Source organism: Pantherophis guttatus, chromosome 4, assembly GCF_059756535.1.
Source record: "Pantherophis guttatus breed Tessera chromosome 4, ASM5975653v1, whole genome shotgun sequence".
Lineage (NCBI taxonomy): Eukaryota > Metazoa > Chordata > Lepidosauria > Squamata > Colubridae > Pantherophis > Pantherophis guttatus.
The window spans coordinates 73,520,171-73,546,009 of NC_142066.1; the positions used below are offsets into that span (position 1 = coordinate 73,520,171).

Below are 25,839 nucleotides of genomic sequence, written 5' to 3' on the forward strand. Positions count from 1 at the left end.
TGCATTTTCAGGCTTGCAAAAATCTGTTAATGTAGCTTTACAATAAAGTAGAATCAGCCTATCTGGTCTTGTTTCCTGTCTGGTCTGCTTAAGTAAGGCTGAGTGTTTTACTGCTTTTTTATTATTGTTTTGTGAGCTGTCTGAAGTTGTGGTTTATAATATGAGTGGATATATAAATAAAACTTCTGCTTTCATGCAAATAATTATTTTGAACATCAATTCTTTTTTGTGATGCTTTCATAATAAGCTTTTCTTAGTCTTCATTAGTTTCAGCAATGAAATATGATTTACGGGTCTCAAGTTGAGTAATTTTATCTCCAGTTTTTTTCTAGTTCCACCACGTTTGTGATATATTGCTGCATATGTTCAGCTGATACAGAAAAAAAATACCGTACATCCATGCCTCACTTTCATTCACACTCCAGATTCAGTTCTTACAGTAGTTTTTTGTCAACTTCATCTATCTTTAACCCAGATCTGAAAGGGAAATGTTATGATTTAATATTTATTTATTTATTTATTTATTTATTTATTTTATTTTGAATTTGTATACCGCCCTTCTCCCTGAGGACTCAGGGCGGTGAACAGCCAAATAAAAACAAATACAAATATTAAAATACAGTTAAAAATATATATATAAATTTGGCTCCATTAATTAAAACGATAAACAAAATAATTAAAAACACTTAAAAAGAATTAGGCCAGCCCGGCTTCTTGGAAAAAGAAGGTTTTAAGGGCACGGCGGAAGGCACTGAGGTCATGGATTCTCCTTATCTCTGGGGGCAACTGATTCCAGAGGGTGGGTGCCCCCACAGAGAAGGCCCTCCCCCTGGGGGTCACCTGCCTGCATTGTTTGGCTGATGGCACCCCGAGGAGGCCCTCTCTGTGGGAGCGCACGGGTCGATGGGAGGTCGTCGGTGGCAGCAGGCGGTCTCGAAGATAGCTAGGCCCTATGCCATGGAGCGCTTTAAAGGTGATAACCAACACCTTGAAGCGCACCCGGAAGACCACCAGGAGCCAGTGCAGTTCACGCAGGAGCGGTGTTACATGGGAGCGCCACGCTGCTCCCATCACTACCCGCGCTGCTGCGTTCTGGACCAGTTGGAGCCTCCGGGTGCTCTTCAAGGGGCGCTCCATGTAGAGAGCATTGCAGTAATCAAGGCGAGAGGTCACGAGGGCATGAGTGACTGTGCACAGGGAATCCCGATCAAGAAAGGGCCGCAACTGGCGGATCAGGCGAACCTGACAAAAGGTCCCCCTGGTTACAGCCGTCAGATGTTCCTCCAAGGACAGCTGCGTATCCAGGAGGACTCCCAGATTGCGAGGCCTCTCTGTGGGGGCCAAAGACTCGCCCCCAATAGTCAGTGATGGAGTCAACTGACTATATCGGGATGCCGGGAACCACAGCCACTCAGTCTTGGAAGGGTTGAGCTTGAGCCTGTGTCTCCCCATCCAGATCCGTACAGCCTCCAGGCACTGGGACATCACTTCAAGGGCATCGTTGGGGTGGCCTGGGGTGGAGATGTACAGCTGAGTGTCATCAGCGTACTGATGGTATCTCACCCCAAAGCCACGGATGATCTCGCCCAGCGGCTTCACATAAATGTTGAACAGGAGGGGCGAGAGGACCGACCCCTGAGTCACTCCACATATAAAAGGCCTCGAGGTTGACCTCTGTCCCCCTGCCAACACGAACTGCGACCGGTCAGAGAGAAAGGAGGAGAACCACCGTAACACGGTGCCCCCCATCCCCAACTCTTCCAACCGGTGCAGCATGATACCATGGTCGATGGTATCAAAAGCCGCTGAGAGGTCTAACAGGACCAGAACAGAGGAGCAACCCCTGTCCCGAGCCCTCCAGAGATCATCAACCAACGCGACCAATACCGTTTCCATGCTGTGCCCAGGCCTGAAACCAGACTGGAACGGATCCAGATAGGATGTTTCCTCCAGAAATTGCGGAAACTGTCGTGCGACCCCACTCTCAACAACCTTCGCCATAAAGCGAAGGTTGGAGACAGGACGGTAGTTGGCCAATATTGCCGGATCCAGGGACAGCTTCTTGAGGAGAGGCCTCACCACCGCCTCTTTCAAGGCCGCGGGGAAGTGACCCTCACTCAACGAAGCGTTGATAATTCCCTGGAGCCAGCCTCGTGTAACCTCCCGGGAGGCCAGTACCAACCAGGAGGGACACGGGTCCAGTAAGCATGTGGCCGCACTAAGTCTCCCCAAAATCCTGTCCACATCATCGGGAGTCACAGCATCAAACTCCTCCCAGATAACATTCTCAAGACTATTCCTCGTCACCCTGCCCTGATCTACCCAGTCAGAGTCCAAGTCCCCCCGGATCTGAGCGATTTTGTCATGCAGGTATTGTCCGAAATCCTCGGCCCTGCCTTCCAAGGGATCCTCCCATGCTCCCGGGTGGAGCAGGGAGCAGGTTATCCTGGACAGGGCAGCCAGACGATTCCCTGATGACGCAATAGAGGCGGAAAAGTAATTAAACTTTGCCGTCTTTATCGCCACTAGGTAGGTCTTAATATGTGACCTTACCAGTGTTCGGTCAGATTCAGCGTGACTGGCCCTCCAACCGCTCTCTAGGCGTCTTTTCCGCCATTTCATCTCCCTCAGCTCCTTGGTGAACCAAGGAGCCGCGAGGGATCGGCACCGGGTCAGAGGCCGCAAAGGCACGACTCGATCCAAGGCCCCACCAGCCGCCCGATCCCAGGCAGCTACCAGGTCCTCGGCCGAGTCGTGTGCCAGATCATCAGGAATTGGCCCAAGCTCGGTCTGGAACCTATCAGGGTCCATCAGGCGCCTGGGGCGGACCCATCTAATTGGGTCCGCCTCCCTGCAGCGGGGTGTAGCTGTACGAAGGTCCAGACGAAGGAGTGAGTGATCTGACCATGACAAGGGTTCCATGTCTATAACATGGAACATAACAAGATCACTCAACCACTGGCCAGAGACAAAAATCAAGTCTAGAGTGTGTCCCCCCCCCGTGAGTGGGGCCATGAACTAACTGGGTCAGGTCCATGGCCGTCATGGAAGCCATGAACTCCCGAGCCATCCCAGACGTTTCACCAACGGATGATAAAATGACTATATTTGGTACAGGTAACAGTCCAACTAATAGTTACACCAGGAGAAACAAACTAAGCTGTTTGTTTCATTTAAGGGATTGTAGAAAGGGAAAAGATGAAGAATTCATTTTTCATATAAGTTAATAACCCCTCTCCACTTATTTTCCAGCATCTAACCAATGAATTTCCTGTTGCAACATGTTTTACATGTGTTTGCCTTTAAAAAGTATTTAGCTGAAGCTAGTCTTAAAATGCAGTATCATATATGGTTTTGGGGAAACCATGATATAGCCATATAACAATGAAAGTGGTATTATTAGCTAGTTTCCAAGATGGCGCCGCCGATGCTACCTCGGTGAAATGCTCTCTAATGGTTTTTTATTTTTTATTATTCTTTGCAAATCTCTATGGATTTTGAATAGACTAAGGAAGAGGGGAAAGAAGCCCTCCATCAAGGAACTGAATGACTACAGACCAGTTGCTCTAACATCTGTACTTATGAAAACCTTTGAAAGGCTACTGCTGTCCCACTTGAAAACCATCACGGATCCGCTGTTAGACCCTCTGCAATTTGCATACTGAGCAAATAGATTGACAGATGATGCTGTTAATATGGCTTTGCACTACTTCCTACAACATCTTGAATCTCCAAAGACCTACACAAGGGTCCTCTTTGTAGACTTTAGTTCAGTATTCAATACCATCATACCAGCCATTCTTCTAACTAAACTAAATCAGCTAGCGGTACCTGAACACACTTGTAAGTGGATCACAAGCTTCCTAACAGACAGGAAGCAACAGGTGAAGCTAAGCAGAATCACATCAGATATCTGTACAATTAGCGCAGGAGCCCACCAGGGCTGTGTGCTTTCTCCACTTCTCTTGTCTCTATATACCAATGACTGCATCTCAAACGATCCATCTGTTAAACTACTGAAGTTTGCAGATGATACAACATTGATTGGTCTCATTTGAGTCAATGATGAATCTGCATACAGACTGGAGGTTGAACAAACTAGCCTTGTGTGACTGGAACAATCTGGAACTGAACATACTCAAAACCATAGAAATGGTGGTAGACTTTAGGAGAAACTCTCCCGTACTGCCATCTCTTACAATACTAGACAACACAGTATCAACAGTAGAGACCTTCAAATTTCTAGGTTGTTTCATATCTCAAGACCTAAAATGGACAACTAACATCATCAGAAAAGCACAACAGACCAGCATTCCAGTTTGGCGTCATGGTGAGACAGTTGGGAAAATAGCGGGCTCTGATGAGCACCGTGAAAACCCTGGCTGCCGAACTGCTGCCGATGGGTCTTTGGACCGGAACTGTCCTGCAGGGATGGGGAAAAAGGAGGCGTACCTTGGACGACCAAGAGGAACAGGCAAGTTCCTCCAAAGTCAGAGGGAACCCTCTGTAAGTCGGCGGCGGGGGGTAGCAACCATGAAGCTGGGACAACCGGGCTAAGAGATGTGCAGGAGAAAACTGGATTGAAACGGAGCATTTTGAAGCCGGGTGAGTGACAACCAACCCAGGCTTGCAACAATGCTTAGAGCAATATTATTAACTATAAGACCCCTAGCCTTAAAACAGCGGCTGAACAACAAAGGGGCTATGGAAAGTTTAAAATGTAACTTTAAAGAGACAAAGACCAGACAAACAACTAACTCATACAGAACTAATGGAATTAAATATCGAGACATGGTGAAAAGACTGGATATTTTAAAATTGGAACTGGATTTTTTTTTAAAAAGAAGAAGATTTGATACTTTTAAAATCAAAGGAAGAAGAGTAATTAAATTGGACTGTTATATAATTGTAACAAAATGGATATTTGCATGACTAATGAAAAATGTGGATTGTAGAGGGACACCTGGTCTAAAAAGGAACATTGTAACACGTCTTAGTTATGGAAAATTTTGAACTTTACAGATAACAGTCATGGGATTTTGTGGAGGAGGTTCTTTTTTTTCTTGTTTGCAGGCAGTTTGACATTGGTGAAAAGAAAAGGAAACTACAATGGAACTCCTATAATTGGAATAATAACAATTTTAAAAACTGGCGCAGGAATAAAAGAAGGATCTAGCACAGGCTCAAGAGAAGGTAACTTGATGCATTTTATCTGGATTAACAATAAAAAAAAGAATATGACATATGGAGGACAAAAATTGAAGACTTTCAAAATGGAAGGAAATATATGCTAGCAGGCGAGAAAGTGAAGAAATGAGGTAGACATGGCTAGAAAAAGAAAAAAGAAGATTAAAACAATGCGATTAAAAATGAAATAATGTATAGGTGGTAGTAATAATAAAAAGGAGGTTCTTATAAGATAACTATGGTTGTATAAGAATATGAGAAGAATATGATATAGATATATAAAATTGAAATATTATGGAAATTAGAATATAAGAGAAATTAAGCATGTTAAAAGAGATTTTTAAATATATACAAAGTTATGTTTCAAGCAAGAACCATGTCTCAATGTTAAATTGTCATAAAAAAGGATAATGATAAATATGATTAACTGAAATAAGCAACGTATAGATAGATGGAAACGACAAAAAAGAGGAGGATGCTGGGATTAATAGCAAAACTAACTAGGATTATGCTGTGATTAACAGCCAAAATACAAAAAAGAATATGCTGTGTTTAACAGCCAAAAAAATAAAAATGTAATGCTGTGTTTAACAGCCAAAAAATGATTATGCTGTATTTAACAGCCAAAAAACAAAAATGATTATGCTGTGTTTAACAGCCAAAAACAAAAATGATTATGTTGGGTAGGACAACAAAATAAAGAGGATTTTGCTGGAAGTAACAGCAAAAATGAAATGATTATGTTGGGTTTAACAACAAAGACAAAGATAAAAATGTTAGGTTTAATACTAAAAATAAAATGACTATGCTGGGATTAACAGACAAAAAATAAAAATTATGCTGGATAGGACAGCCAAAATAAGGAGGAGTATATTGAGATTAACAGTAAAAATGTATAAATTGGATTTAACAGCAGAAATAAAGATGATAATGCTGAGTTCAACAGTAAAATAAAATGATTATGTTGGAATTAACAGCCAAAAAACAAAAATGATTACGTTGGGAACAGTAAAAATGAAATGATTGTGTTGGGATTAATAGTAAAGTAATGAAGATGATTATTTTGGGAGTAATAGCTAAAATATTTTTTAAATGTTTACAATAACTATAATGATTTATATTGTTAAAATATATCCATCTAAGCAAAAAGGAAGAGAACAATGGAATGATATTTGGTTAGGATCTAAGATTTAAGTAACGGGTTTTGGGGATAATGACATAGTTAAATTGATAGAATTTAGGGAAATAACTGAGTAAAATATTAAGTTGTGTTAATTGGAAGTTAAGATTTGTTAGTGATTTGTACTAATTTGTGACCGGGTCAATGCTTCGTTTTGGAAAAGATGTGTTTTATGTTTGTGTTTTAAAAAAATAAAAAAAACTTTTTTCAAAAAAAGAAAGAAAGAAAAAGAAAAGCACAACAGAGAATGTTCTTTCTGCGCCAACTCAGGAAGCTCAAATTGTCCAAGGAGCTGCAGATACAGTTCTATAGAGGAACTATTGAGTCTGTAATCTGCACCTCTATAACTGTCTGGTTTGGTTCTGCAACCCAACAAGACAGACACAGACTTCAGAGGATAATTAGAAGTGCAGAAAAAACAATTACTACCAACCTGCCTTCCATTGAGGACCTGTATACTGCAGGAGTCAAAAAGAGAGCTGTGAAAATATTTACAGACCCCTCGCATCCTGGACATAAATTGTTTCAATTCCTACCCTCAAAACAACACTATAGAGCACTGCACACCAAAACAACAAGATACAAGAATAGTTTTTTCTCGAACGCCATCATTCTGCTAAACAAATAATTCCCTCAACACTGTCAAACTATTTACTAAGTCTGCATTACTATTGCTATTGGTCTTCTCATCATTCCTGTCACCCATCTCCTCCCACTTGTGACTGCATAACTGTAACTTTGTTGCTTATATCCTTGCGATTTATATTGATATTGATTTGTTTCCTAGTATGATTTTATTGCTTATTGTACCATATGACATTCACTGGGTGTTGTGCCATGTGATTCCTGACGAGTGTATCTTGTCTTTTTATGTACACTGAGAGCATATGCACCAAAGACAAATTCCTTGTGTGTCCAATCACACTTGGCCAATAAAGAATTCTATTCTATTCATAAAAAAGAAGATACATCGATACAAAACTGTTGGGATACAATGAAGGCCTATGCTAGAGGTATAATAATAGATTATATAAAGAAAAGGAATGTGAAAAAAAGACAAACTTTTACAGTATTAAAGAATGACATAAGAGATTTGAAAAGGAAAGATCCACATAAGAAAGATGTAAAAATGAAAATGGATATGTTAAAACATAAAATGGATTTACTGGAGAAGGAAGAGCTAGCTCAAAAAATAAGAAGCGCTAAACAGAACTATTTTGAAAATGCAAATATACCGGGAAGGTGGCTAGCATATAAATTGAAAAAAGAAAGGGAATAAAAAAAAAATAACGCAACTGATTGATGACCAAGTACAAGGTAAATTTGGAAATAAAGAGATGGGAAAAATAATACAAGAATACTACAGGCAACTTTATAAAAGAGCAGGTTGAAGAGGGGAAAGTTAAAAAATACCTACAGAACGCAAAACTACCTGTAATCCCTAAGAACATTGAAGAAATGCTAAACGGGCATATAACAATGATGGAACTAACAGAAGCAATTAAGAAACAAAAAAATGGAAAGACACCAGGACCAGATGGATTGCCTGTTGAATATTATAAGACATTACAAGAATCCTTATGCCTCACACTTTTGGACGTCATGAATGAAGTAATGACAAATAAAACAATATCCCAATCATGGACTGAGGCTTATATCACACTGATTCATAAAAAAGACACAGACTCACAGCAAGTTAAAAACTATAGGCCTATATCCCTGCTGAATTCGGATTATAAAATCTTTGCTTCAATATTGGCAGAAAGACTTAAGAGATACTTGAATAACTTTATCCATTCAGATCAAAATGGATTTCTTCCAAAAAGACAAATTAGAGACAATATAAGAATAATTTTGAATACTCTAGAATATTATGAAGCGCACCCTGAAAAACAAATGGCTTTGGTATTTTTAGACACACAAAAAGCATTTGATAATATGAACTGGCGATTTATGATGTTACAAATGGAAGAGATGGGCTTTGGAAGGAAATTTATTCAGGCAATTGAAGCTATATATACGAAACAGACAGCAAAGGTAATGATTAATGGAGAATTGACTGATGCTATTGAAATAGAAAAAGGTACTCGACAAGGATGTCCCTTATTCTCATTGTTATTTATACTGACGTTGGAAGTGTTGAATAGAAAGGTTAGAGAAGAAAAAGAGATAAAAGTAATGAAAATTAAAAAGGAAGAATATAAATTACAAGCCTTTGCTGATGACCTGGTTTTTATTGTTGAAGAACCATTAATATCAATAAATAAATTGATAGAAAAAATAGGTGAATTTGGGGAGGTTGCTAGTTTGAAAATTAATAAAGAGAAGACGAAGATAATGACTAAAAATATGTTAAAAAAACAAAAAGAAGAATTGAGGGAGATCTCCAAGTTGCAGGTCACAAATAAGGTAAAATATTTAGGGATTCAATTAACAGCAAGATGTAGTTCTCTTAAAGAAAATAATTATAATAAGCTTAAGCAACAGATAGGACAGGATCTGGTGAAATGGGGAAATTTGCAGTTATCTTTGATTGGTAGAATTGCAACTATTAAGATGAATATTTTACCTAGAATCTTGTATCTTTTTCAGACAATTCCTGTAAAGCTGAGTAAGGAATTTTTTGCAGATTTAAATAAAATGGTTTTGAAATATGTTTGACAGGGAAAGAAGGCAAGGATAAAACTTAAACTGTTACAAGATGCTAAGATGAGGGGTGGTTTTGGATTACCGGATTTTGAATTATACTATCAAGCGGTTTGCTTAATGTGGATTAAAGAATGGGTGACATTGAAAAATACTAGATTATTAAATTTGGAGGGACATGATTTGCTGATGGGATGGCATGCTTTCTTATGGTATAAAGGTACTAAAATTCAGGGGTATTTTAGAAGGCACCAGATACATGAAGCTTTGTTTTTGACATGGGAGAAGATCAAAAAATACCATTATCTGAAGATTCCAGTCTGGGTATCTACAATTGAAGCTTTTTCTTATCCAGTGGTATTCAAAAGGGAACAAATTGTTAGATATAATGAATTATTGGATGAAAAGGGTGAACTTAAATTGAAACAAAACTTAGAAGATCAGGGAATTAAGATAGATTGGTTTTCATACATGCAGATACTTTCCAGATATCGAGAAGATTTTAAACAAGAAGGTATTTATAGTGTTTCGATTGATTTAGACAAGATATTAATGGGTTCAGATGACCATATAATTAAAAAGCTGTATGGATATTTACTTGAAGCAAAACTGTAAGAAGAACAAGTTAAAGAATCAACGATAGCATGGGGAAAATTTTTTGATTATAGTATTGATTTAGAGAAATGGCAAAAATTGTCACATAATTATAAAATGACAATGTCAACAGCATATAAAAAGAATTTGTATAAGATGTTTTACAGGTGGCATCTACCCCCAACGAGAATTTATTTTTATTTATTTATTTATTTATTATTCAAATTTCTATACCGCCCTTCTCCTTTCGGACTCAGGGCGGTGAACAGCCAAAATAAAAACATTTAGCCAGGATGTTCAAGAATAAATCGGAGAAATGTTGGAAGTGTCATCAAACTCCAGGATCGTATTACCATATGTGGTGGACATGCGTGGAAGATTTTGGACTAAAATACATATGTGGTTAGAAAAAATGACAAAGAGACATATTGACTTTAAACCAGAAATATTTTTATTAGGAATCTTACCAGAGATTTACTATTTAATAAAGAATTACAATACTTAATTGTGAACATTTTAACAGCGGCCAGAATTGTATTTGCCAAAAACTGGAAAGGAGAGAAGATAATTACCGATGAAGAAATTATTATGAAAATGTTGGACTGTGCTGAAATGAGTAGATTGAAATTTGAAATAAGAGAACAGGAAGATAAACAATACTATTTGATATGGGAGATATTCTATGAATGGTTTTTTTTTTTTTTATTGAAAAGGTTTTCAAATACAAATTTTTCCCCCTTTTTCCCCCCCCTCCCCCCCCTCCCTAACCCCCCCCTCCCCACCCTTCCCCCCCTGTGACTTCTTCGTAACAAAAAAAAACCCTAATTCATAACAGATTACTTACTCCCTCCTCAAAATACTGACCTTTACTTACTAAAAGTATTATAAATCCCCCTTTATCCATACATTTCAGAAAAGAAGAAGAGAAAAAAAAAAAAAAAAAAAAAACAAACACATTATACTATAACTATTATAAAATAACTCTAATTTAGCATAATAGTGTTTTATATCTATGCATTGTTGCAGCAATTCAAAACCACCTTCCACTTTAAAACTATACAATAAGTCCTACTTTAATAACATTTCAAAGCGGGCTCCCCATAAAATCTAATTTAACATTTATTCCACTCTATCCATTTCCTCCACTCCCCTAAATGTATCACTTAAAAATCCCTTTTCTTAAACTAATCAGTCTGTAGCTAGCTTATTCACCCACTGTCTTACAAATTTACCATACACAACAATTCTTGATATCTTTAATTCACTGCCCACACTACTTAAAAATATATATATATATATATTCCATTATATCTAAATAAAAAAAGAAAAGACAATAACTTTAAATTTATAGTCCATATAATATCTTCTTGAAGTCTTTCCACTGGATTGTTAAAACCAACATCCATAATAGGGTGACATAGCTTGCGGATGCAACAGTTTATTCAAGATCTCCAATCATATCTGCCCCCATCAGTAGTAAACATCTTCTTATATATATAAAAGTAAAAACAACCACCCGAGTGACATTATAATTGTATTCCGTATAATAATAATTGTGGGTTTCATCAGGATTATTAATTTCCATCATCGTATTGGGTAACAACCCGATCTTCTGCATGTCCCAATGTGATTCTCTTGCCTTATAATTCAAGATAATTATAATATATTTATCAACACAAAAAGAAGTTTCAAAGTAGATAATTCAAAACCATCAATTTGAGGCTCTTTCCATGTCCCAAAATTACGGCAATGCAGAGATCTGCCACTATCCTCAGGATGATATTGACCAATATGTCGCCTCCTCTATGTTTTCACATAATCATTCATATTTTAAAATCACTGGCTTCACTGTTGCTTGGGTTAGAAATTTCTATTTTTGTACAACCTATTTCTTTTTTTGTTTTCTTTTTGTGGGTTTGACCTCCATCCTAATTTTTTGTGTCTCGCATTTCTTTTTTATCCCTTGTATATCCTCTAATTGATTTCCATGCTTGTCCTTGCCTTGATAAGTCATCACATTAAAATCAGATGGCACTTCTCTCAAATTTGTAGATAATCCAGCTGGGGTATCCGATAAATCCAAAGGCAATTTATCTGGTACAGTCTCTGTCTTTAGTTCCAGCTCCTTCTGCTTATCCTGTATTATATCTGAAGACGTTAAATTCATTTTCAACCTATTTTGATAAAATTCTTCCGCCCTTTCAACAGTATTTAACTGGTATCTTTCTCCTTGATATCTCAATATAATACCAACTGGGACGTCCCACCGGAATTGAATATTTCTCCTTTTTAACTCAGACACCAGAAAGCCAAATTTCTTCCTTTCCATTAGTATCTTAGGTGGGAGTTCCTTGTAAATCCAAATCTTTCTTCCATACAATTGCAAATTAGAATTGAAGGAATTTTGCACAATTTTATTCCTAATTTCTTTATCTGAAAAATAGATTACCACATCTCTAGGCAATTGCCTTTGCTTGGCAGTCCAAGAGTTTATTCGATAAGCTCTGTCAATCCTACAAAACACTTCCTCAGGTTGAATCTTTAAAATCCCAGCTAGAAATTCAGAAGATATTTTCCTTAAGTCATCTCTGTTATTTTCCTGCAAACCTCTAAGTCTTATTGCATATTCTGTGAAATTATATTGTATCTTTAGAACCTCTTTTTGAATCTTCTGTTCCAGATATTCTACATTACCAGACTTTTGGTCAGCATCCATTTTAAATTTTTCTTCTGAACTATAATCCTGAATATTTAACAAATCATTTTCAATTTTTTGAATTCTATTGTCCAATTTATCTTGAATTTCATCCATTTTTGACTCTAGTAAATTAGTATTTGTATCCAACCGAATCATGAATTCTGGCAATTTTAAAATTTTTTGCTGCAAAAAGTCAAACTTGGATTTCACCAATTCCTTAATTTCCTGCTTAAATTTTTCAAGTTGCTGATTCACAATCTCATCCCTTCTTTCAATCTCCTCTAAGAGAAATTCTATTATATTAAAATCAGGTTTCTGGGACTGAAGAGTTAAAACATGTTGCTTTAAATTCTTAGTGGGGGAATCCCCCCCACCTATTTGTTTGTCTGACTTCACAAGCCTCAGTGCCATGTTTCCGCCTAAGCAGGCTTTGTTAGAAGAAGAAAAAAAAAACAAGACAAAAGACTTCCAGCCAGCAACACTCAAGCCTCCAGGGAAAAAAGAGAAAAACAAAAACAGGAGCGGAGTTTTGTCTACAAATGTAGCCAGTGGTATTTATTCCGCTACATTGTAATAATAAAAAACGGAAGAACTTTCCCTCTCAAACTCTTCTCCAGCCACGGCAGACGCCATTTTAAAAAGAAACTTTTTTCCTCTTTCTCTTCCTCTATTCTCTTAAGTAATTTTTAAAAGATAAGTAAAATACTTGCGCTTCAGTATTACAGGTCCAGCTCACATTTTCTTTGAGTAATCTGTCAAATTCGCAAGCTTGCTTTTGACGCCTGGCTCTGCATTAGCAGAGGTCTCCCAAAGCCCGGAGCAACGGCTGGGGATATGGGGCATCTCATCCGCTCCATCCCAAAAGTAAAAGAAAAACTTTTGGGACTCTGCAGAGAGTTCTACCCACCCCTGCCGGCTCTATCTCCGTTTCCTCATGGGAACGGAGTTTTTTCGAGCCGCCGTTCCGTTGTGAAGGCGGCTCTGACAGGCAGTGGAAGCTGACGATCCCAAAGGAACGTCTGGCGGCGGCCAGCAGCAAACAGGAAGTCCAATGGTTTGATAAAAAAGTATGGAGATGAAATAGCATATATGAAATGTTTAAATATTTATCTTTATTTTAAGTAAAGAATAATTGCTATATGAGGAGATTTGGAGAATTGTAAGCACGAAATGATTTTAACCGATTGAGATGCTGTCTATAATTGTAAAGATGATATTTTTATGTTATTATTGTTGTGTTTTGTTTTTTTTTTAATCTAAAATAAAACTTTTTCAAAAAAAATAATTCTATTCTATTCTAACGCCTCCGTTCTGTTAGCTAACTCTTAGTGGGTTTCTCCATGCAATTCATGGTGCTGGCTGTCACCTTTAAAGATCTACATGACATGGAGCCAGGTTATTTCTAGAACCAGCTGTTCCTAATGATTTTTGTCCATTCTTCTACAACTAGCAGAATAGCCATTTGCCAATTCCCTTAAGTGAAGCAGTGTTACTTGATGGCTCCCCAGGAGGTGTGCCTTGTCCTGTGTGTCTTGTTGGGCTTCTGAAAATCTGTAAAGACCTGGTTCTTCCCCCAAGACTGGGGCCAGGATGTTGATTGACTTCTGGTGTGAATGCAGTTTGTTTTAATAAGCTGATACTGATTTTTAGGAGCTGTGACTTCTTTCTAATAGTTCTGTTTAGTCCTTAGGGTTTTGTGTTTTTTTACATTTCTGTACTGCCCAGAGTTTCTGTGTAGATGGAGTATTATATGAATTGGATCAGTTAACAAATGAGCCAACAAATTTGTAAGGCATGCTACCTCCAATTCAGAAAGTAAAAACTATAAATATTCATTGTGATTAATAATCTAATCCTATATAAAACAAGGGGGTCTACTGTGAAAAAGTCTGGCTATTATTATCACAATTGGCAGCTTAGTTACATGCTTTGTGGGGGAAAAACCTGTATAAGAAACATAACTGCTTGCATTGGAAGTTTTTTTTTAAAAAAAAGTCTGATGGATATATTTCTGCTGCATGAATGCACAGGTTCAAGACAAAGTATCTTAGACTGGTTTTGTTTCAAGCTTACTATTCTCTGGAAAAAGATAATGTTTTGCTGGCTAGTGGATATTAATTTATACATCCTTACTTGAGAGTTTCTATCTATAGATTAAAACAACAAATTGATGGCACACAATTAGTTACTTGGGAATAAGTCAGTTGGATAGGGTATAACAATTTTATGCCTATCTGTTTAGCTCAATGTTCAATGAGCCTTACATATTAATAAATGTTCAAGGATACTTATGTAACTATATATTAGAGGTAGATTAAACAGCTTTGCTCTAAAAATTCAAGACTGTAGATACGCTTAACTAGTTAACCTTTGTTTCAGATGGAGCTAAAATAAATTTAGTTGTATTGATATAAATTCCATGTATCATTTTAAGTGAACTTGTGCTTATTTTCTATAACAAATGCAGAAGAGTGTTTGCTTAGCTTTGCTGTATAGAATATTTGCAAAACAAAAGATAGTGATCATATAAGTGAAAAATCAATCAATACACTATAATTTGAAATCTGCCCCTAGACTCATATTAGATGTAAGTATCCCCAGTTCTGATTATTCTGTTGTTTGTCTGTTTCTTTGTAGATCATGCAGACTGACATACATATGAGCGAATGGCAAAGGAATTACTTTATTGTTACTTCTGATACTTCTACACCAGGACAAAAAGCAGATGCATATCGTTCACAAATTTTACATATTCAGCATGCATGGGCAAACTCAGATATTTCCCAGGATTGTGCTGCTAACCTTTTCAAAAGATATGTAGAAAAATATTCTGAAATTATTGATTCTGATAATGTAGAAAGAGGCTTGAATAATTATGCTAAAGATATTTTGACTATGGTAAAGTATCAGCAGAATGACAATGAGAATGACAAGTGGCAGTCTGCTTTGACAACAGATAATGTGATGGAATTGAAGTGTGTTCAAGCAATGATGCGGGCTGGAAAAATGTTTGAGATACCTCTGAAGGCGCAAATAGATATATCCATTGATAAACAGGTCACTGAGTCTGTTTCTTCAAATATTCCCAATCTTACTCTAACAAGTGGTCATGGAGAATCTATGCTTGGAGCTAGTTTGTCAAATTATGTAACTCAAGCAACAGAAATTTGTGAGAAGCCATCAATTTCAAAGTGTTATCGAAATGATACATTTTCCTTGCCTAAAGCAGGAGTTGCATGTTCTGTTTTGCCTGTGACTATGAATGATGTGTCTTCTATAGCCCTGACTGGAAATAATGAATCAGCATTTAATAGTTCTCTGAGATCCACAAGTAATATTTATTCAGGGCAAGATTTATCTTCTGCTCAGTCTGCTTTCTCTGCAAGAATGGGCAATCTGGGAAAAAGGAAAACATTTGCTGTGTCCAGTGAAGATAACAGTAATGTATCTTCTGGTTCCACTCATAAGTTAGTTCCTAGAGAAGGGTCAAACATTCCATGGAATGAAAAGAAAAATAATGAAAACAAAGCATCTGGTTTCAAAACTGCAAAAGAGCAGCTGTGGGTTGATCAGCAAAAGAAATTCCAAAATCAGCCCCAGCACATCCCATTACCATCTTACGGGGGTACAAAAAAATCTTTGGGAGCTGGAAGATCCCGTGGTCCATTTGGAAAATTTGTTCCTCCACTGCCCAAACAAGATGGAAATGGGAACACAGGAATGCCATGTAAATCATATGGGACTGGATCTACAGAGCTGACTTATCCAATAGATGAAAGATTAAAGAATATAGAACCTAAAATGATAGAACTTATAATGCATGAAATCATGGACCATGGACCTCCAGTAAACTGGGATGACATAGCTGGAGTTGAGTTTGCAAAAGCAACTATCAAGGAAATAGTAGTATGGCCTATGCTGAGACCTGACATTTTCACTGGATTACGAGGGCCTCCAAAAGGAATTCTTCTGTTTGGTCCTCCTGGAACAGGGAAGACTCTTATTGGCAAATGCATTGCCTGCCAGTCTGGGGCTACATTTTTCAGTATCAGTGCATCCTCACTGACTTCCAAGTGGGTTGGAGAAGGAGAAAAGATGGTCCGGGCATTGTTTACAGTAGCACGCTTCCAGCAGCCAGCAGTAATTTTCATTGATGAAATTGATTCTCTCTTATCCCAGCGTGGAGATGGAGAACATGAATCTTCCAGAAGAATAAAAACTGAATTCTTGGTCCAGTTAGATGGAGCAGCTACTTCTTCTGAAGATCGCATATTAGTTGTAGGTGCAACCAACCGACCGCAAGAAATTGATGAGGCTGCCCGAAGGAGACTGGTGAAGAGGCTCTACATTCCACTTCCTGAGGCTTCTGCCAGAAAGCAGATTGTGTCTTGTCTAATGTCAAAGGAACATTGCTCCCTAACTGAAAAGGAAATTGATCTCATTGTTAAGAAATCAGATGGTTTTTCTGGGGCTGATATGACCCAGCTTTGCCGAGAGGCTTCTCTGGGTCCTATCCGCAGCCTTCAGGCCCTTGACATTACAACTATTAGACCTGAACAAGTACGATCTATTGCTTTTCAAGATTTTGAAAGTGCTTTCAAAACTGTTCGACCCAGTGTGTCTTCTACAGATCTAGAATTATACGAAACTTGGAATCAAATGTTTGGGAGTGGAAGATGAGAAGAATTAATTTGTGTGCATATTCAGTTCTGAAATATTAACAATGATCTAATAAATTTGAGAAAACTAGTATCTTTTCCTAGAGAATTGTTTTACATGGAAATCTTTATTTTTGTTAGTAGAAAAGTATAATTCTATAAAAATTCCCCGTATTGCTCTTTTGTGCCTTGCTGTATTTTTATATGCACCTAACATTAAATAAATGTTAATAAGATGCATTATTAACTTTAATGCACCCTCCCCAACTCCCTTTCATCAAAGGAATCCAGGAATTCTTTGTAAAATTTAGCTTAAAAGGTAAAGATTCCCCTCGCATATATGTGCTAGTCGTTCCCGACTCTAGGGGGTGGTGCTCATCTCCATTTCAAAGCCGAAATGGAGCCAGCGCTGTCTGTCTCCGTGGTCATGTGGCCAGCATGACTAAATGACAAAGGTGCACAGAATGCGGTTACCTTCCCACCAAAGGTGGTCCCTATTTTCTACTTGCATTTTTTATGTGCTTTTGGACTAGGTTGGCAGAAGCTGGGACAAGTAATGGGAGCTCACCCCGTTACGCGGCACTAGGGATTTGAACCGTTGAACTGCCGACCTTTCGATCGACAAGCTCAGCTTCTTAGCCACTGAGCCACCATGACCCTTTAAAAAAAATTAGTTTATGTCCAGGCATAACATTATGCAAAATTTTCAGTGCTAAATTATTGGGGTGAGAAGTGGAAGTGCTTAAAGTGAATGTAAATTTAATAGGTGGAAGGTATAGTGGATATGTTCGCTGCCTTGAGTTATTTGTAAAAATAATATAGGTGGCATACAAATAAATAAAAATGAATAAATAAAACTTACTTCCAGAAACTATTATTCCTGATAATATGAGAATAAATTATCATTGAAACTTTTAGGGAAATACTGTATTAAACTTTTTATATACACTTGACACAATTTGTCAGTGTCAGACCACAATTAAGCCCAACATTTGTTTTTTGTTTTTCTTTATTTTATTTTATTTTTTTGAAATTTTTAAAACCTAAACATAAAATACATCTTTTCAGAACGAAGCATTGATCCGGTCATAGATTTGTACAATTACTAACACCTTTTTAGAAGCATTTTTTTCCCCCAAATCTCCAATTCTTAAAAATATTCCAATCATTACATTTGTTGTCAATGTTTAAACAATATTTTAACTGTTACTCCCAACATAACATCTTCATTTTTGCTGTTTATCCCAACATCATCATCTTATTTTAACTGTTAATCCCAGCATAATCATCCTTATATTTACTGTTACACCCAACATAATTATCTTTGTTTTTGCCGTTAATCCCAGCATAATCATTTTTTTTATTGAAAAAGTTTTACAATTACATTTTCTCCCCAATTTCCCCCCCCAACCCTCCCTGACCCTCCCTAACCCCCCCCCAACCCACCACCCCCCCGGACTTCCACAAAATATAATCAAAATCAAAATCCCCTTTTTATAAAACTTGAACCCCTCCACCCCCTATATATTTTTCACATCTTCACAAAATTCAAATATTCTATCTCTATATAATACTTTCAGTTCAAAGTTATCTGATATTTCCTAGTTTGATATTTATTCTGCACATAATCTATCCACTTTTTCCACTCCCATACATAAGTCTCCTGTGAGCGATCTTTTAAATATGCTGAAATTTTCGCCATCTCTGCAAAGCTGGCCATCTTCAAAGTCCATTAATCAATAGTAGGCATAGCTTCATTTTTCCAATATTGACCTATCAGTAACCTCGCTGCTGTTATCATATACAATATCAACTTTGTTTCACCCAATGTAAAACCCTTAACTATACCCAATAAAAACAATTGTGGAGAAAACTGATTTTTTTTCTTCAAAATATTCTGCATAACCCACCAAATTTTTATCCAAAAAGCCTTCACTTTCTTACAAGTCCACCACACATGATAATATGTGGCATCTAGGCAATCACATCTCCAGCATTTTGGTTGAAGATTAGGGTACATGCACGACAATTTCTTAGGATCTAAATGCCATCTATAAAACATTTTATAAAAAATTTTCTCTCAAATTCTGCGACTGTGTGAATTTAACATTCTGAACCCATATTTTTTCCCATGTTTCCAACATCACTGGTTCTGCAAAATTTTGTGCCCACTTTATCATGCAATCTTTAACCAATTCAGTTTCTGAATCCCTTTCTAGCAAAACATTATAAACCCTTTTAATAAGCATTGGACCTTTCTCTTTTATATGTCTAACCAGTTCTTCCTCATGCATCATTATACCAGTTTTTTGGTCCTCTTTCCATCTCAGTTGAAGTTGGTTATACCGTAACCAAGTTAAATTAATCCCTTCTTCCAACAGCGTCTCTAAAGTCTTCAGTTGCCATCTGCCCGCATCTGCAAAAAGAACTTCTTTATATAAATCCCCCCCGAGTGACATTATATTTGTATTCCACATGATATGACCAAGATCCAGCCATAACGGTATTTTGTAATCCCATTTGAGTCGGTGCTTCTTCCAAACTCTCATCAAAGAGTCTCTAAGTATATGGCTTTTAAATACTTTATCCACTTTGTTCTCATAAAATAAGTAAGCATGCCAACCAAATTCAAGATCAAAACTTTCTATATTCAGTGTTCCAGTCTTTTTCCTTCCAAACCAATCACTTGCTTGCGTCAAAGCTGCTGCTTCATAATATAATTGTAGGTTTGGAAGTTTAAGGCCTCCTCTTTCTGGAACATCTTGCATAATTTTCAGTTTAACTCTCGGCTTTTTCTCATTCCAGAGAAACTTATTCAGTCCTCTTTGCCATTCTCTCAGTTGTTTATCACTTTTAAGCACCGGAATCATTTGAAACAAAAAAAGAAATCTTAACTGCTGCTATTCTTCCAAGTAAAGACAGCTGCAGTTTTTTCCAGGTCTCCATATCTTTCTGTACGTCTCGCCACAACACCTCATAATTATTTTGAAACAATTTTATATTTGAGTCTGCAACTTGAACTCCTAGATATTTGACCTTTGGTACTATCTCAAAACCTGCCTTGCTTTCAAGTTCCTGTTTTCGATCTTGTGTCATATTTTTAACTATCATCTTAGTTTTTTTCTGGTTCAATCTAAATCCTGATACTGTACCATATTGTTCTATAATGTCTTTCATCTGGATTATTGATTCCATCGGCTGTGTTAGGGTAACTACCAGATCATCTGCAAATGCCCTTATCCTGTAATCCTCTTGCTTTATCACTATTCCTTTCAAAGTGCTCGAGTCCCGTATTATAATCAACAAGACTTCTAATGTTAAAATAAATAACAATGGGGATAACGGACAACCCTGTCTTGTTCCTTTTTCAATATTAAAGTCTGTTGTCAAACTTCCATTAATAATAATCTGTGCCTTTTGTTCTTGATAAATTGCTGAAACCGCCTGTATAAATTGATCCCCAAAGTCCATCTTTTTTAAAGTCTTTAGTAGAAAGTTCCAATCCACTCTATCAAAGGCCTTCTCCATATCCAAGAAGACCAGCACTGCAGGGATCTGTTTATTCTCAAGATATTCCAATAAATCTATAACTTGCCTTACATTATCCTTCATGTATCTGCCTTCTATAAATCCCGCTTGATCACAATGAATCACCTCTTGAATAACTGGCATCAACCTGTTGGTTAATACTTTTGCAAATATTTTATAGTCATTATTCAGAAGAGATATTGGTCTAAAATTCTCAGGTTTTTTAGGACCTATTTGCTCTTTCGGTATCAATGAAATATAAGCTGTTTTCCATGATGGGGGTATTTTACCCCCTTGTTGTATACTACAAAATAGATCTTTAAGATGTTCAATCATTTCTGCTTATAGTACACCTCTGTTAAACCATCCGTCCCAAGAGCTTTAGCTGTTTTCAGTTGTTTAATTGCGGCAATAATCTCCTCAGCTGTTATAAGATGATTCATTCTCTCCTTTTGTTGACTAGTAATTTTTGTGACTCTTTTATTTTCTAGATATTTCTCTATAAGTCCATTCTGTGTATCGTCTTTAGCATATAATTTAGTATAATAATCTACAAAAACATCTTTAATTAATTTTTGTTGAGAGATTTCCTTCCCTCCAATATCAATACTATCAATAGTCCGTGTACTCTGTTTCTTCCTTAATGTATAAGCCAACCATCTGCCCGGTTTATTAGCGTTGCAAAATGAGTTATGTTTCGCAAATTGTAAATTTGTTGCTGTTTGCTCCGCCATAAGCATTTGAAATTGATCTTTCAGAAGTTTTATAGCTCCTCGTATTCTTTCATCTGTTGGGTTTTTTATAAGCAACTGTTCTTTATTCTTTATTTCTGCTTCCATTTCAGCTCTTTTCTTTTGTCGGTTTAATTTGTGTTTAGAGTTCATATGGATGAGTATCCCTCTCATATACGCTTTACTCGCATCCCACACAATTTCAATAGGGGTACCCTTATTCAAGTTCATTTCAAAAAATTCTTTCATCTGCTTTTTAAGTTCTGTTATATTCTTTTCATATCTAAACAGATTTTCATTTAATCTCCATGATCTTCTCTCAGTCTTTCCCATCTCAATTTCTATTCATACCGGGCTATGGTCAGTTAAAGTCCTTGGAAAAATCTTTGTTCTTTTTGTTTTTACAAGTAAGTCAGCTGATAGTAAAATAAAATCAATCCTAGAAAAGGATCTGTGTCTGTCTGAAAAAAAAGTAAAGTCCAATTCTTTTGGGTTATGTATTCTCCAAATATCTTTTAATTCCAAATCTTCTTTCATGTCAAAGAAAGTCTGTGGTAATCTAATCCTTGACTTCGCCGAACTATTTTAGAATCAATTACTCCATTCCAATCTCCCATGATTAAAATAGATCTATAGTCCCATTGCAGTATTTTAGAATGCAAAGTTTTGTAAAAATTATCCTGTTGTTGATTAGGAGCATAGATTCCAATCACAAGAATTAGGCCACTTACTGTGTGCAGTTCAATTGCTATAAACCTCCCACCTTCATCTGCTTCTATAATTTTAGCTGACAGTCTTTTATTTATATAAATAACCACTCCATTCTTTTTTTCCAAATTTGAAGCAATAAAATGTGTTCCTAATGTTGAATTTATCAGATATTTTTGATCTTGTGTTCTAACATGAGTTTCTTGTAAACAAATTATATCATTATTAAATTGTCTCAGATATGTAAATAATTTCTTCCTTTTCTGTGGTGAGTTTAACCCGTTCACATTCCAAGATAAAAACCTAATCGTCATGTACACTTTTTTGAAGCGACGAGCAGAATTGTCGAAGATCTTCCGAAAAGATAATCTTCGGCTTTGCTCCCCCCATGGCTTCACATTCTTGTATATTGCTCTTGACTCCTTTCTTATATTGTTGTGGCTTGGGCCTTTCCTGTTGTTGTTTTTCTTTGAGTTGCTTAGAAATTGCTCGAGTTATACGCTGATCTTAGCTTCACACATCTGGGCTAGGTCCAAAGCCACTTCTCTTGTAGTCTTAGGTGGTTCAATCACAATTTTTGAAGGAAGGTCTAGCAGGGGCTCCTCCAGAAAATGCAGGGAGCTACAGAGTCCTGTAGCTCCCTGCATTTCCATTACATCTGGTTCCACCTGCTTAAGCTGCTCTTCCATCTCTTGCTGAAGTTGCTTCTCCTTATCACTCTCCTTTATCTCCAACACAGTAGATGTACATGGGGATGGTGAACTCTCTTTAAAAACATTAGAGTAAAATTGTTCCGCCTTCTCAACAGTGTTTAATCGGTATCTTTCTCCATTATACCTCAAGATTATGCCAGTTGGAGCATCCCACCGAAATGGAATTTGTTGTTTTTTTAATTCATTCACTAGAAATCCAAAATCTTTTATATCTTTTAACATCTTAGGTGGTAGCTCTTTATAAACTCCAATCTGCATTCCCTCCACTTGCACAGCAGAGAGAAAAGACTTTTGCAAAATATCATTTCTCATTCTTCTGTCTGTGAAATATATCACCACATCTCTAGGCAATTGTCTTTGTCTGGCCATCCACGAATTCACTCTGTAAATTTTATCCATTTTGCAAAAAATCTCTTCAGGGCTAATCTTTAACAGCACAGCTAGAGCATCAGCACAAATCTGTCTCAGGTCTTGTCTATCATTCTCTTTTATGCTTCTCAGCCTTATAGCAAATTCCATAGACCTGAACTGCATCATTGTAATTTCATTTTCAAATCTCTGCATTTTATTATCAGCATCAAAGATTTTATAGTCAGTTTCCTTCATTTTGACATCCATTTCTGATTTAAATTCTTCCACCTTAGCATCCGTTTTAATAATTACTTCTGACAATCCAGCCACCACTGTCATTAATTTTTTAGTCACCTTATCATACTTTCCTTGCACCACCTCTTTAATTTCTTTAATCTCCTGCTTAATTTCCTGTTGTGACTTTTCAAATTTCTCATCCAAAGCCTGAGTGATAAAGTCCTTTAAGCTTTCAAGATCAATCTCTTTTTTCTGGCTCTGCTGGCTGGGAGGCTGCTGTTCAGGTTTACATGTGGGGGATCCCCCCCTGCCCCCTTCCCTTCCTGTTTGGTCTGCTTAGAAGCCATCCTGCCATGTAGGCTAGCTTTTCCAAAAAAGGAGATCCTTTTTCCCTTTCCTCCACCACAAAGTCCTCTAAAAAATTCCCCCAGGTTTAGTCAAATTAGGGGTGAAATTGAGATTGAAGCAAGATCAGGCTTGTTTTAAAAAAGGATTTTTCTTTTCTTTTCCTCCACTTGTTACAGACAGCGCAACTTTGTAGCTAGTTGAAATAACTTTGCTAATCCACTCTCGCTTTCAGCTCGTTAACGCTGAAGCCGGGTGCCATTTTCAAGCGACTTTCACACATTCACTCTTCCGCTTTAAACTTAATCACAGGGCTAGTAATACTTGCAGTTTCGAGGTTCAAGTTGTTATTCCACCCTGGTTGTTTGAGTTTACTTTGTTTTAAGTAGAAAGGTTGCTCCTGCCGCCTTGCTCTGCGCTGGGCAGACTCGTCCCACGCTGTCCGGAGTCTCGGCGAGCTGAAAGGGAGCCGCGCCTGTTTCCTGCCCAGAAGCAAACTGTAGCTATCTGGGGGCTCACAGGGGCTCAACCTGCTTCTCGCCCACTCTCTTCCACTAATTCTTTGGATTGGGGAACTTCCGAGCCGCTTCTCTGGATCGAAGCGGCTCTAACAGGCAGCGGGGCTGGCGGTCCAAAAACAGGACCGTCTTTCGGCGACAGGAAGCAAACCGGAAGTCCCAGCATAATCATTTTATTTTTACTGTTAAACCCAGCATAATCATCTTTATTTTAACTGTTAAACCCAACATAATCATCCTTATATTTACTGTTACACCAAGCATAATCATCTTTGTTTTTGCTGTTAATCCGAGCATAATCATCCTTATTTTTTTTCCTTATGCTGTTAAACCCAGCATAATCATCTTTGTTTTTGCTATTAATCCCAGCATGATCATCTTAATTTCATTGTTAATCCCAGCGTAATCATCTTTGTTTTCCTAACAATCTCTTTTTTGTTGCTTTCATCCATCTATACATTACTTATTCATATTTAATCACATTATCATTGTCTTCTTTATAACAATTTAACATTGAGACATAAGTCTTATTTCAAATACATCCTTATATGCATTAATAAATTTCTTTTAATATAGTCTATTTCTCATATATTCTAGCTTCCATTTTTTCCCATATAGTTATATTATAAATCAAAATCCTTTATTGTTTGCAATATCATCTATAAAAACCTCCTTTTTATTGTTACTATCCGCCTATACTTTGCTTAATCATTTTTAATCACATTGTTTTTATCTTCATTTCCAGTTGCATGTGTCTTGTTTCTTTATTTTCTTGTCTGTAGGCATATATTTCCTTTCAGTTTCAGTATTCTCTACTTTTGTCCTCCATATGTCATTTTAATTCTTTTTCTTGCGTCTGTTCCAAGCAATATACATCAACTTATTCCTTCTCTAATTCCTGCATGTTTATTCTTTTTAAGTTAATATTATACCAGTTATAAAAGTTCCATTATAATTCCCCCTTCTTTTCACCAAAGTCAAGCCGCCTGCAGACAAAGAAGTCATCCTCCGCCAATTCCCACAATGATTATCTGTAGAATTCACAATTTTTCAAAACAAAAAGCAAGTTACAATGTTCCTTTTTAAACCAGGTGTCTCTCTGCAATCCACAATTTCCCTTAGTCACGCAAGTATTCATTTTGTTTCAATTATATAACAGTCCTTCTTGATTAGTCGTCTTCTTTTCAACTTTAAAAGTATCAATTTTTTTAAAAAAAAAAATCCAATTCAAATTTAAAACTCTGTCCAATCTTTTAACATGGAGTGTCTCTATGTTTGATTTTTCCAATTGATCCTATTCAAAAATCAATTTTTGTCGGGTCTTTGTCTCTTTAAAAATTGCATTTCAAAGTCTTCTATGCTCCCGTATTCCTCAGCCGCTATTTTATAGTTAGGGGTCTTATAGTTTTAAGAATGTTGCTCTAAATGTTGTTACAAGCCTGAGTTGGTTGTTACTCACCGGCTTCAAAGAGCTCCGTTCCTTTCCACTCTCCTCCAGCACATCTCTTAGTCCGGTTGTCTCAGCTTCGTGGCAGCCGCCATGGCTGCCGCCCCCCACCGCTGACTCAGAGAGTTCCCTCCGACCTCCGAGGAACTTGCCTGTTCCTCTTGGTCGTCCGAGGTGCCTCTGCTTCTACCCCATCCCTGGGGTAGGACAGTTCCGGTCCGAAGACCCATCGGCGGTTTGGCAGCCAGGGTTTTCGTGGGGCTCATCAGAGCCCGCTATTTCCCCGACTGTCTCGCCG

At 37.3% G+C, this 25,839-nt stretch overlaps 2 protein-coding genes and 1 long non-coding RNA gene across 9 annotated transcripts in view; 2 read left to right on the top strand and 1 right to left on the bottom strand.

Moving 5' to 3' along the window:
- The window catches only part of FIGNL1 (fidgetin like 1), a 61,346-nt gene extending 44,295 nt beyond the window's left edge, over nucleotides 1–17,051 (top strand). For all 3 annotated transcript variants that reach the window (XM_060691817.2, XM_087892408.1, XM_034416506.3), the window contains exon 2: nucleotides 14,943–17,051. In XM_060691817.2, the coding sequence (XP_060547800.1) occupies nucleotides 14,946–16,985 (2,040 nt within the window). In that variant the 5' untranslated portion in view covers nucleotides 14,943–14,945 and the 3' untranslated portion in view covers nucleotides 16,986–17,051. The remainder of the gene's footprint in view (nucleotides 1–14,942) is intronic.
- COA1 (cytochrome c oxidase assembly factor 1) overlaps nucleotides 1–25,839 on the top strand; it is a 118,791-nt gene that overhangs the window by 44,250 nt on the left and 48,702 nt on the right. The window lies entirely within an intron of this gene.
- The window catches only part of LOC148114166 (uncharacterized), a 113,674-nt gene that overhangs the window by 43,774 nt on the left and 44,061 nt on the right, over nucleotides 1–25,839 (bottom strand). The gene's annotated exons all lie outside the window — the stretch shown is intronic.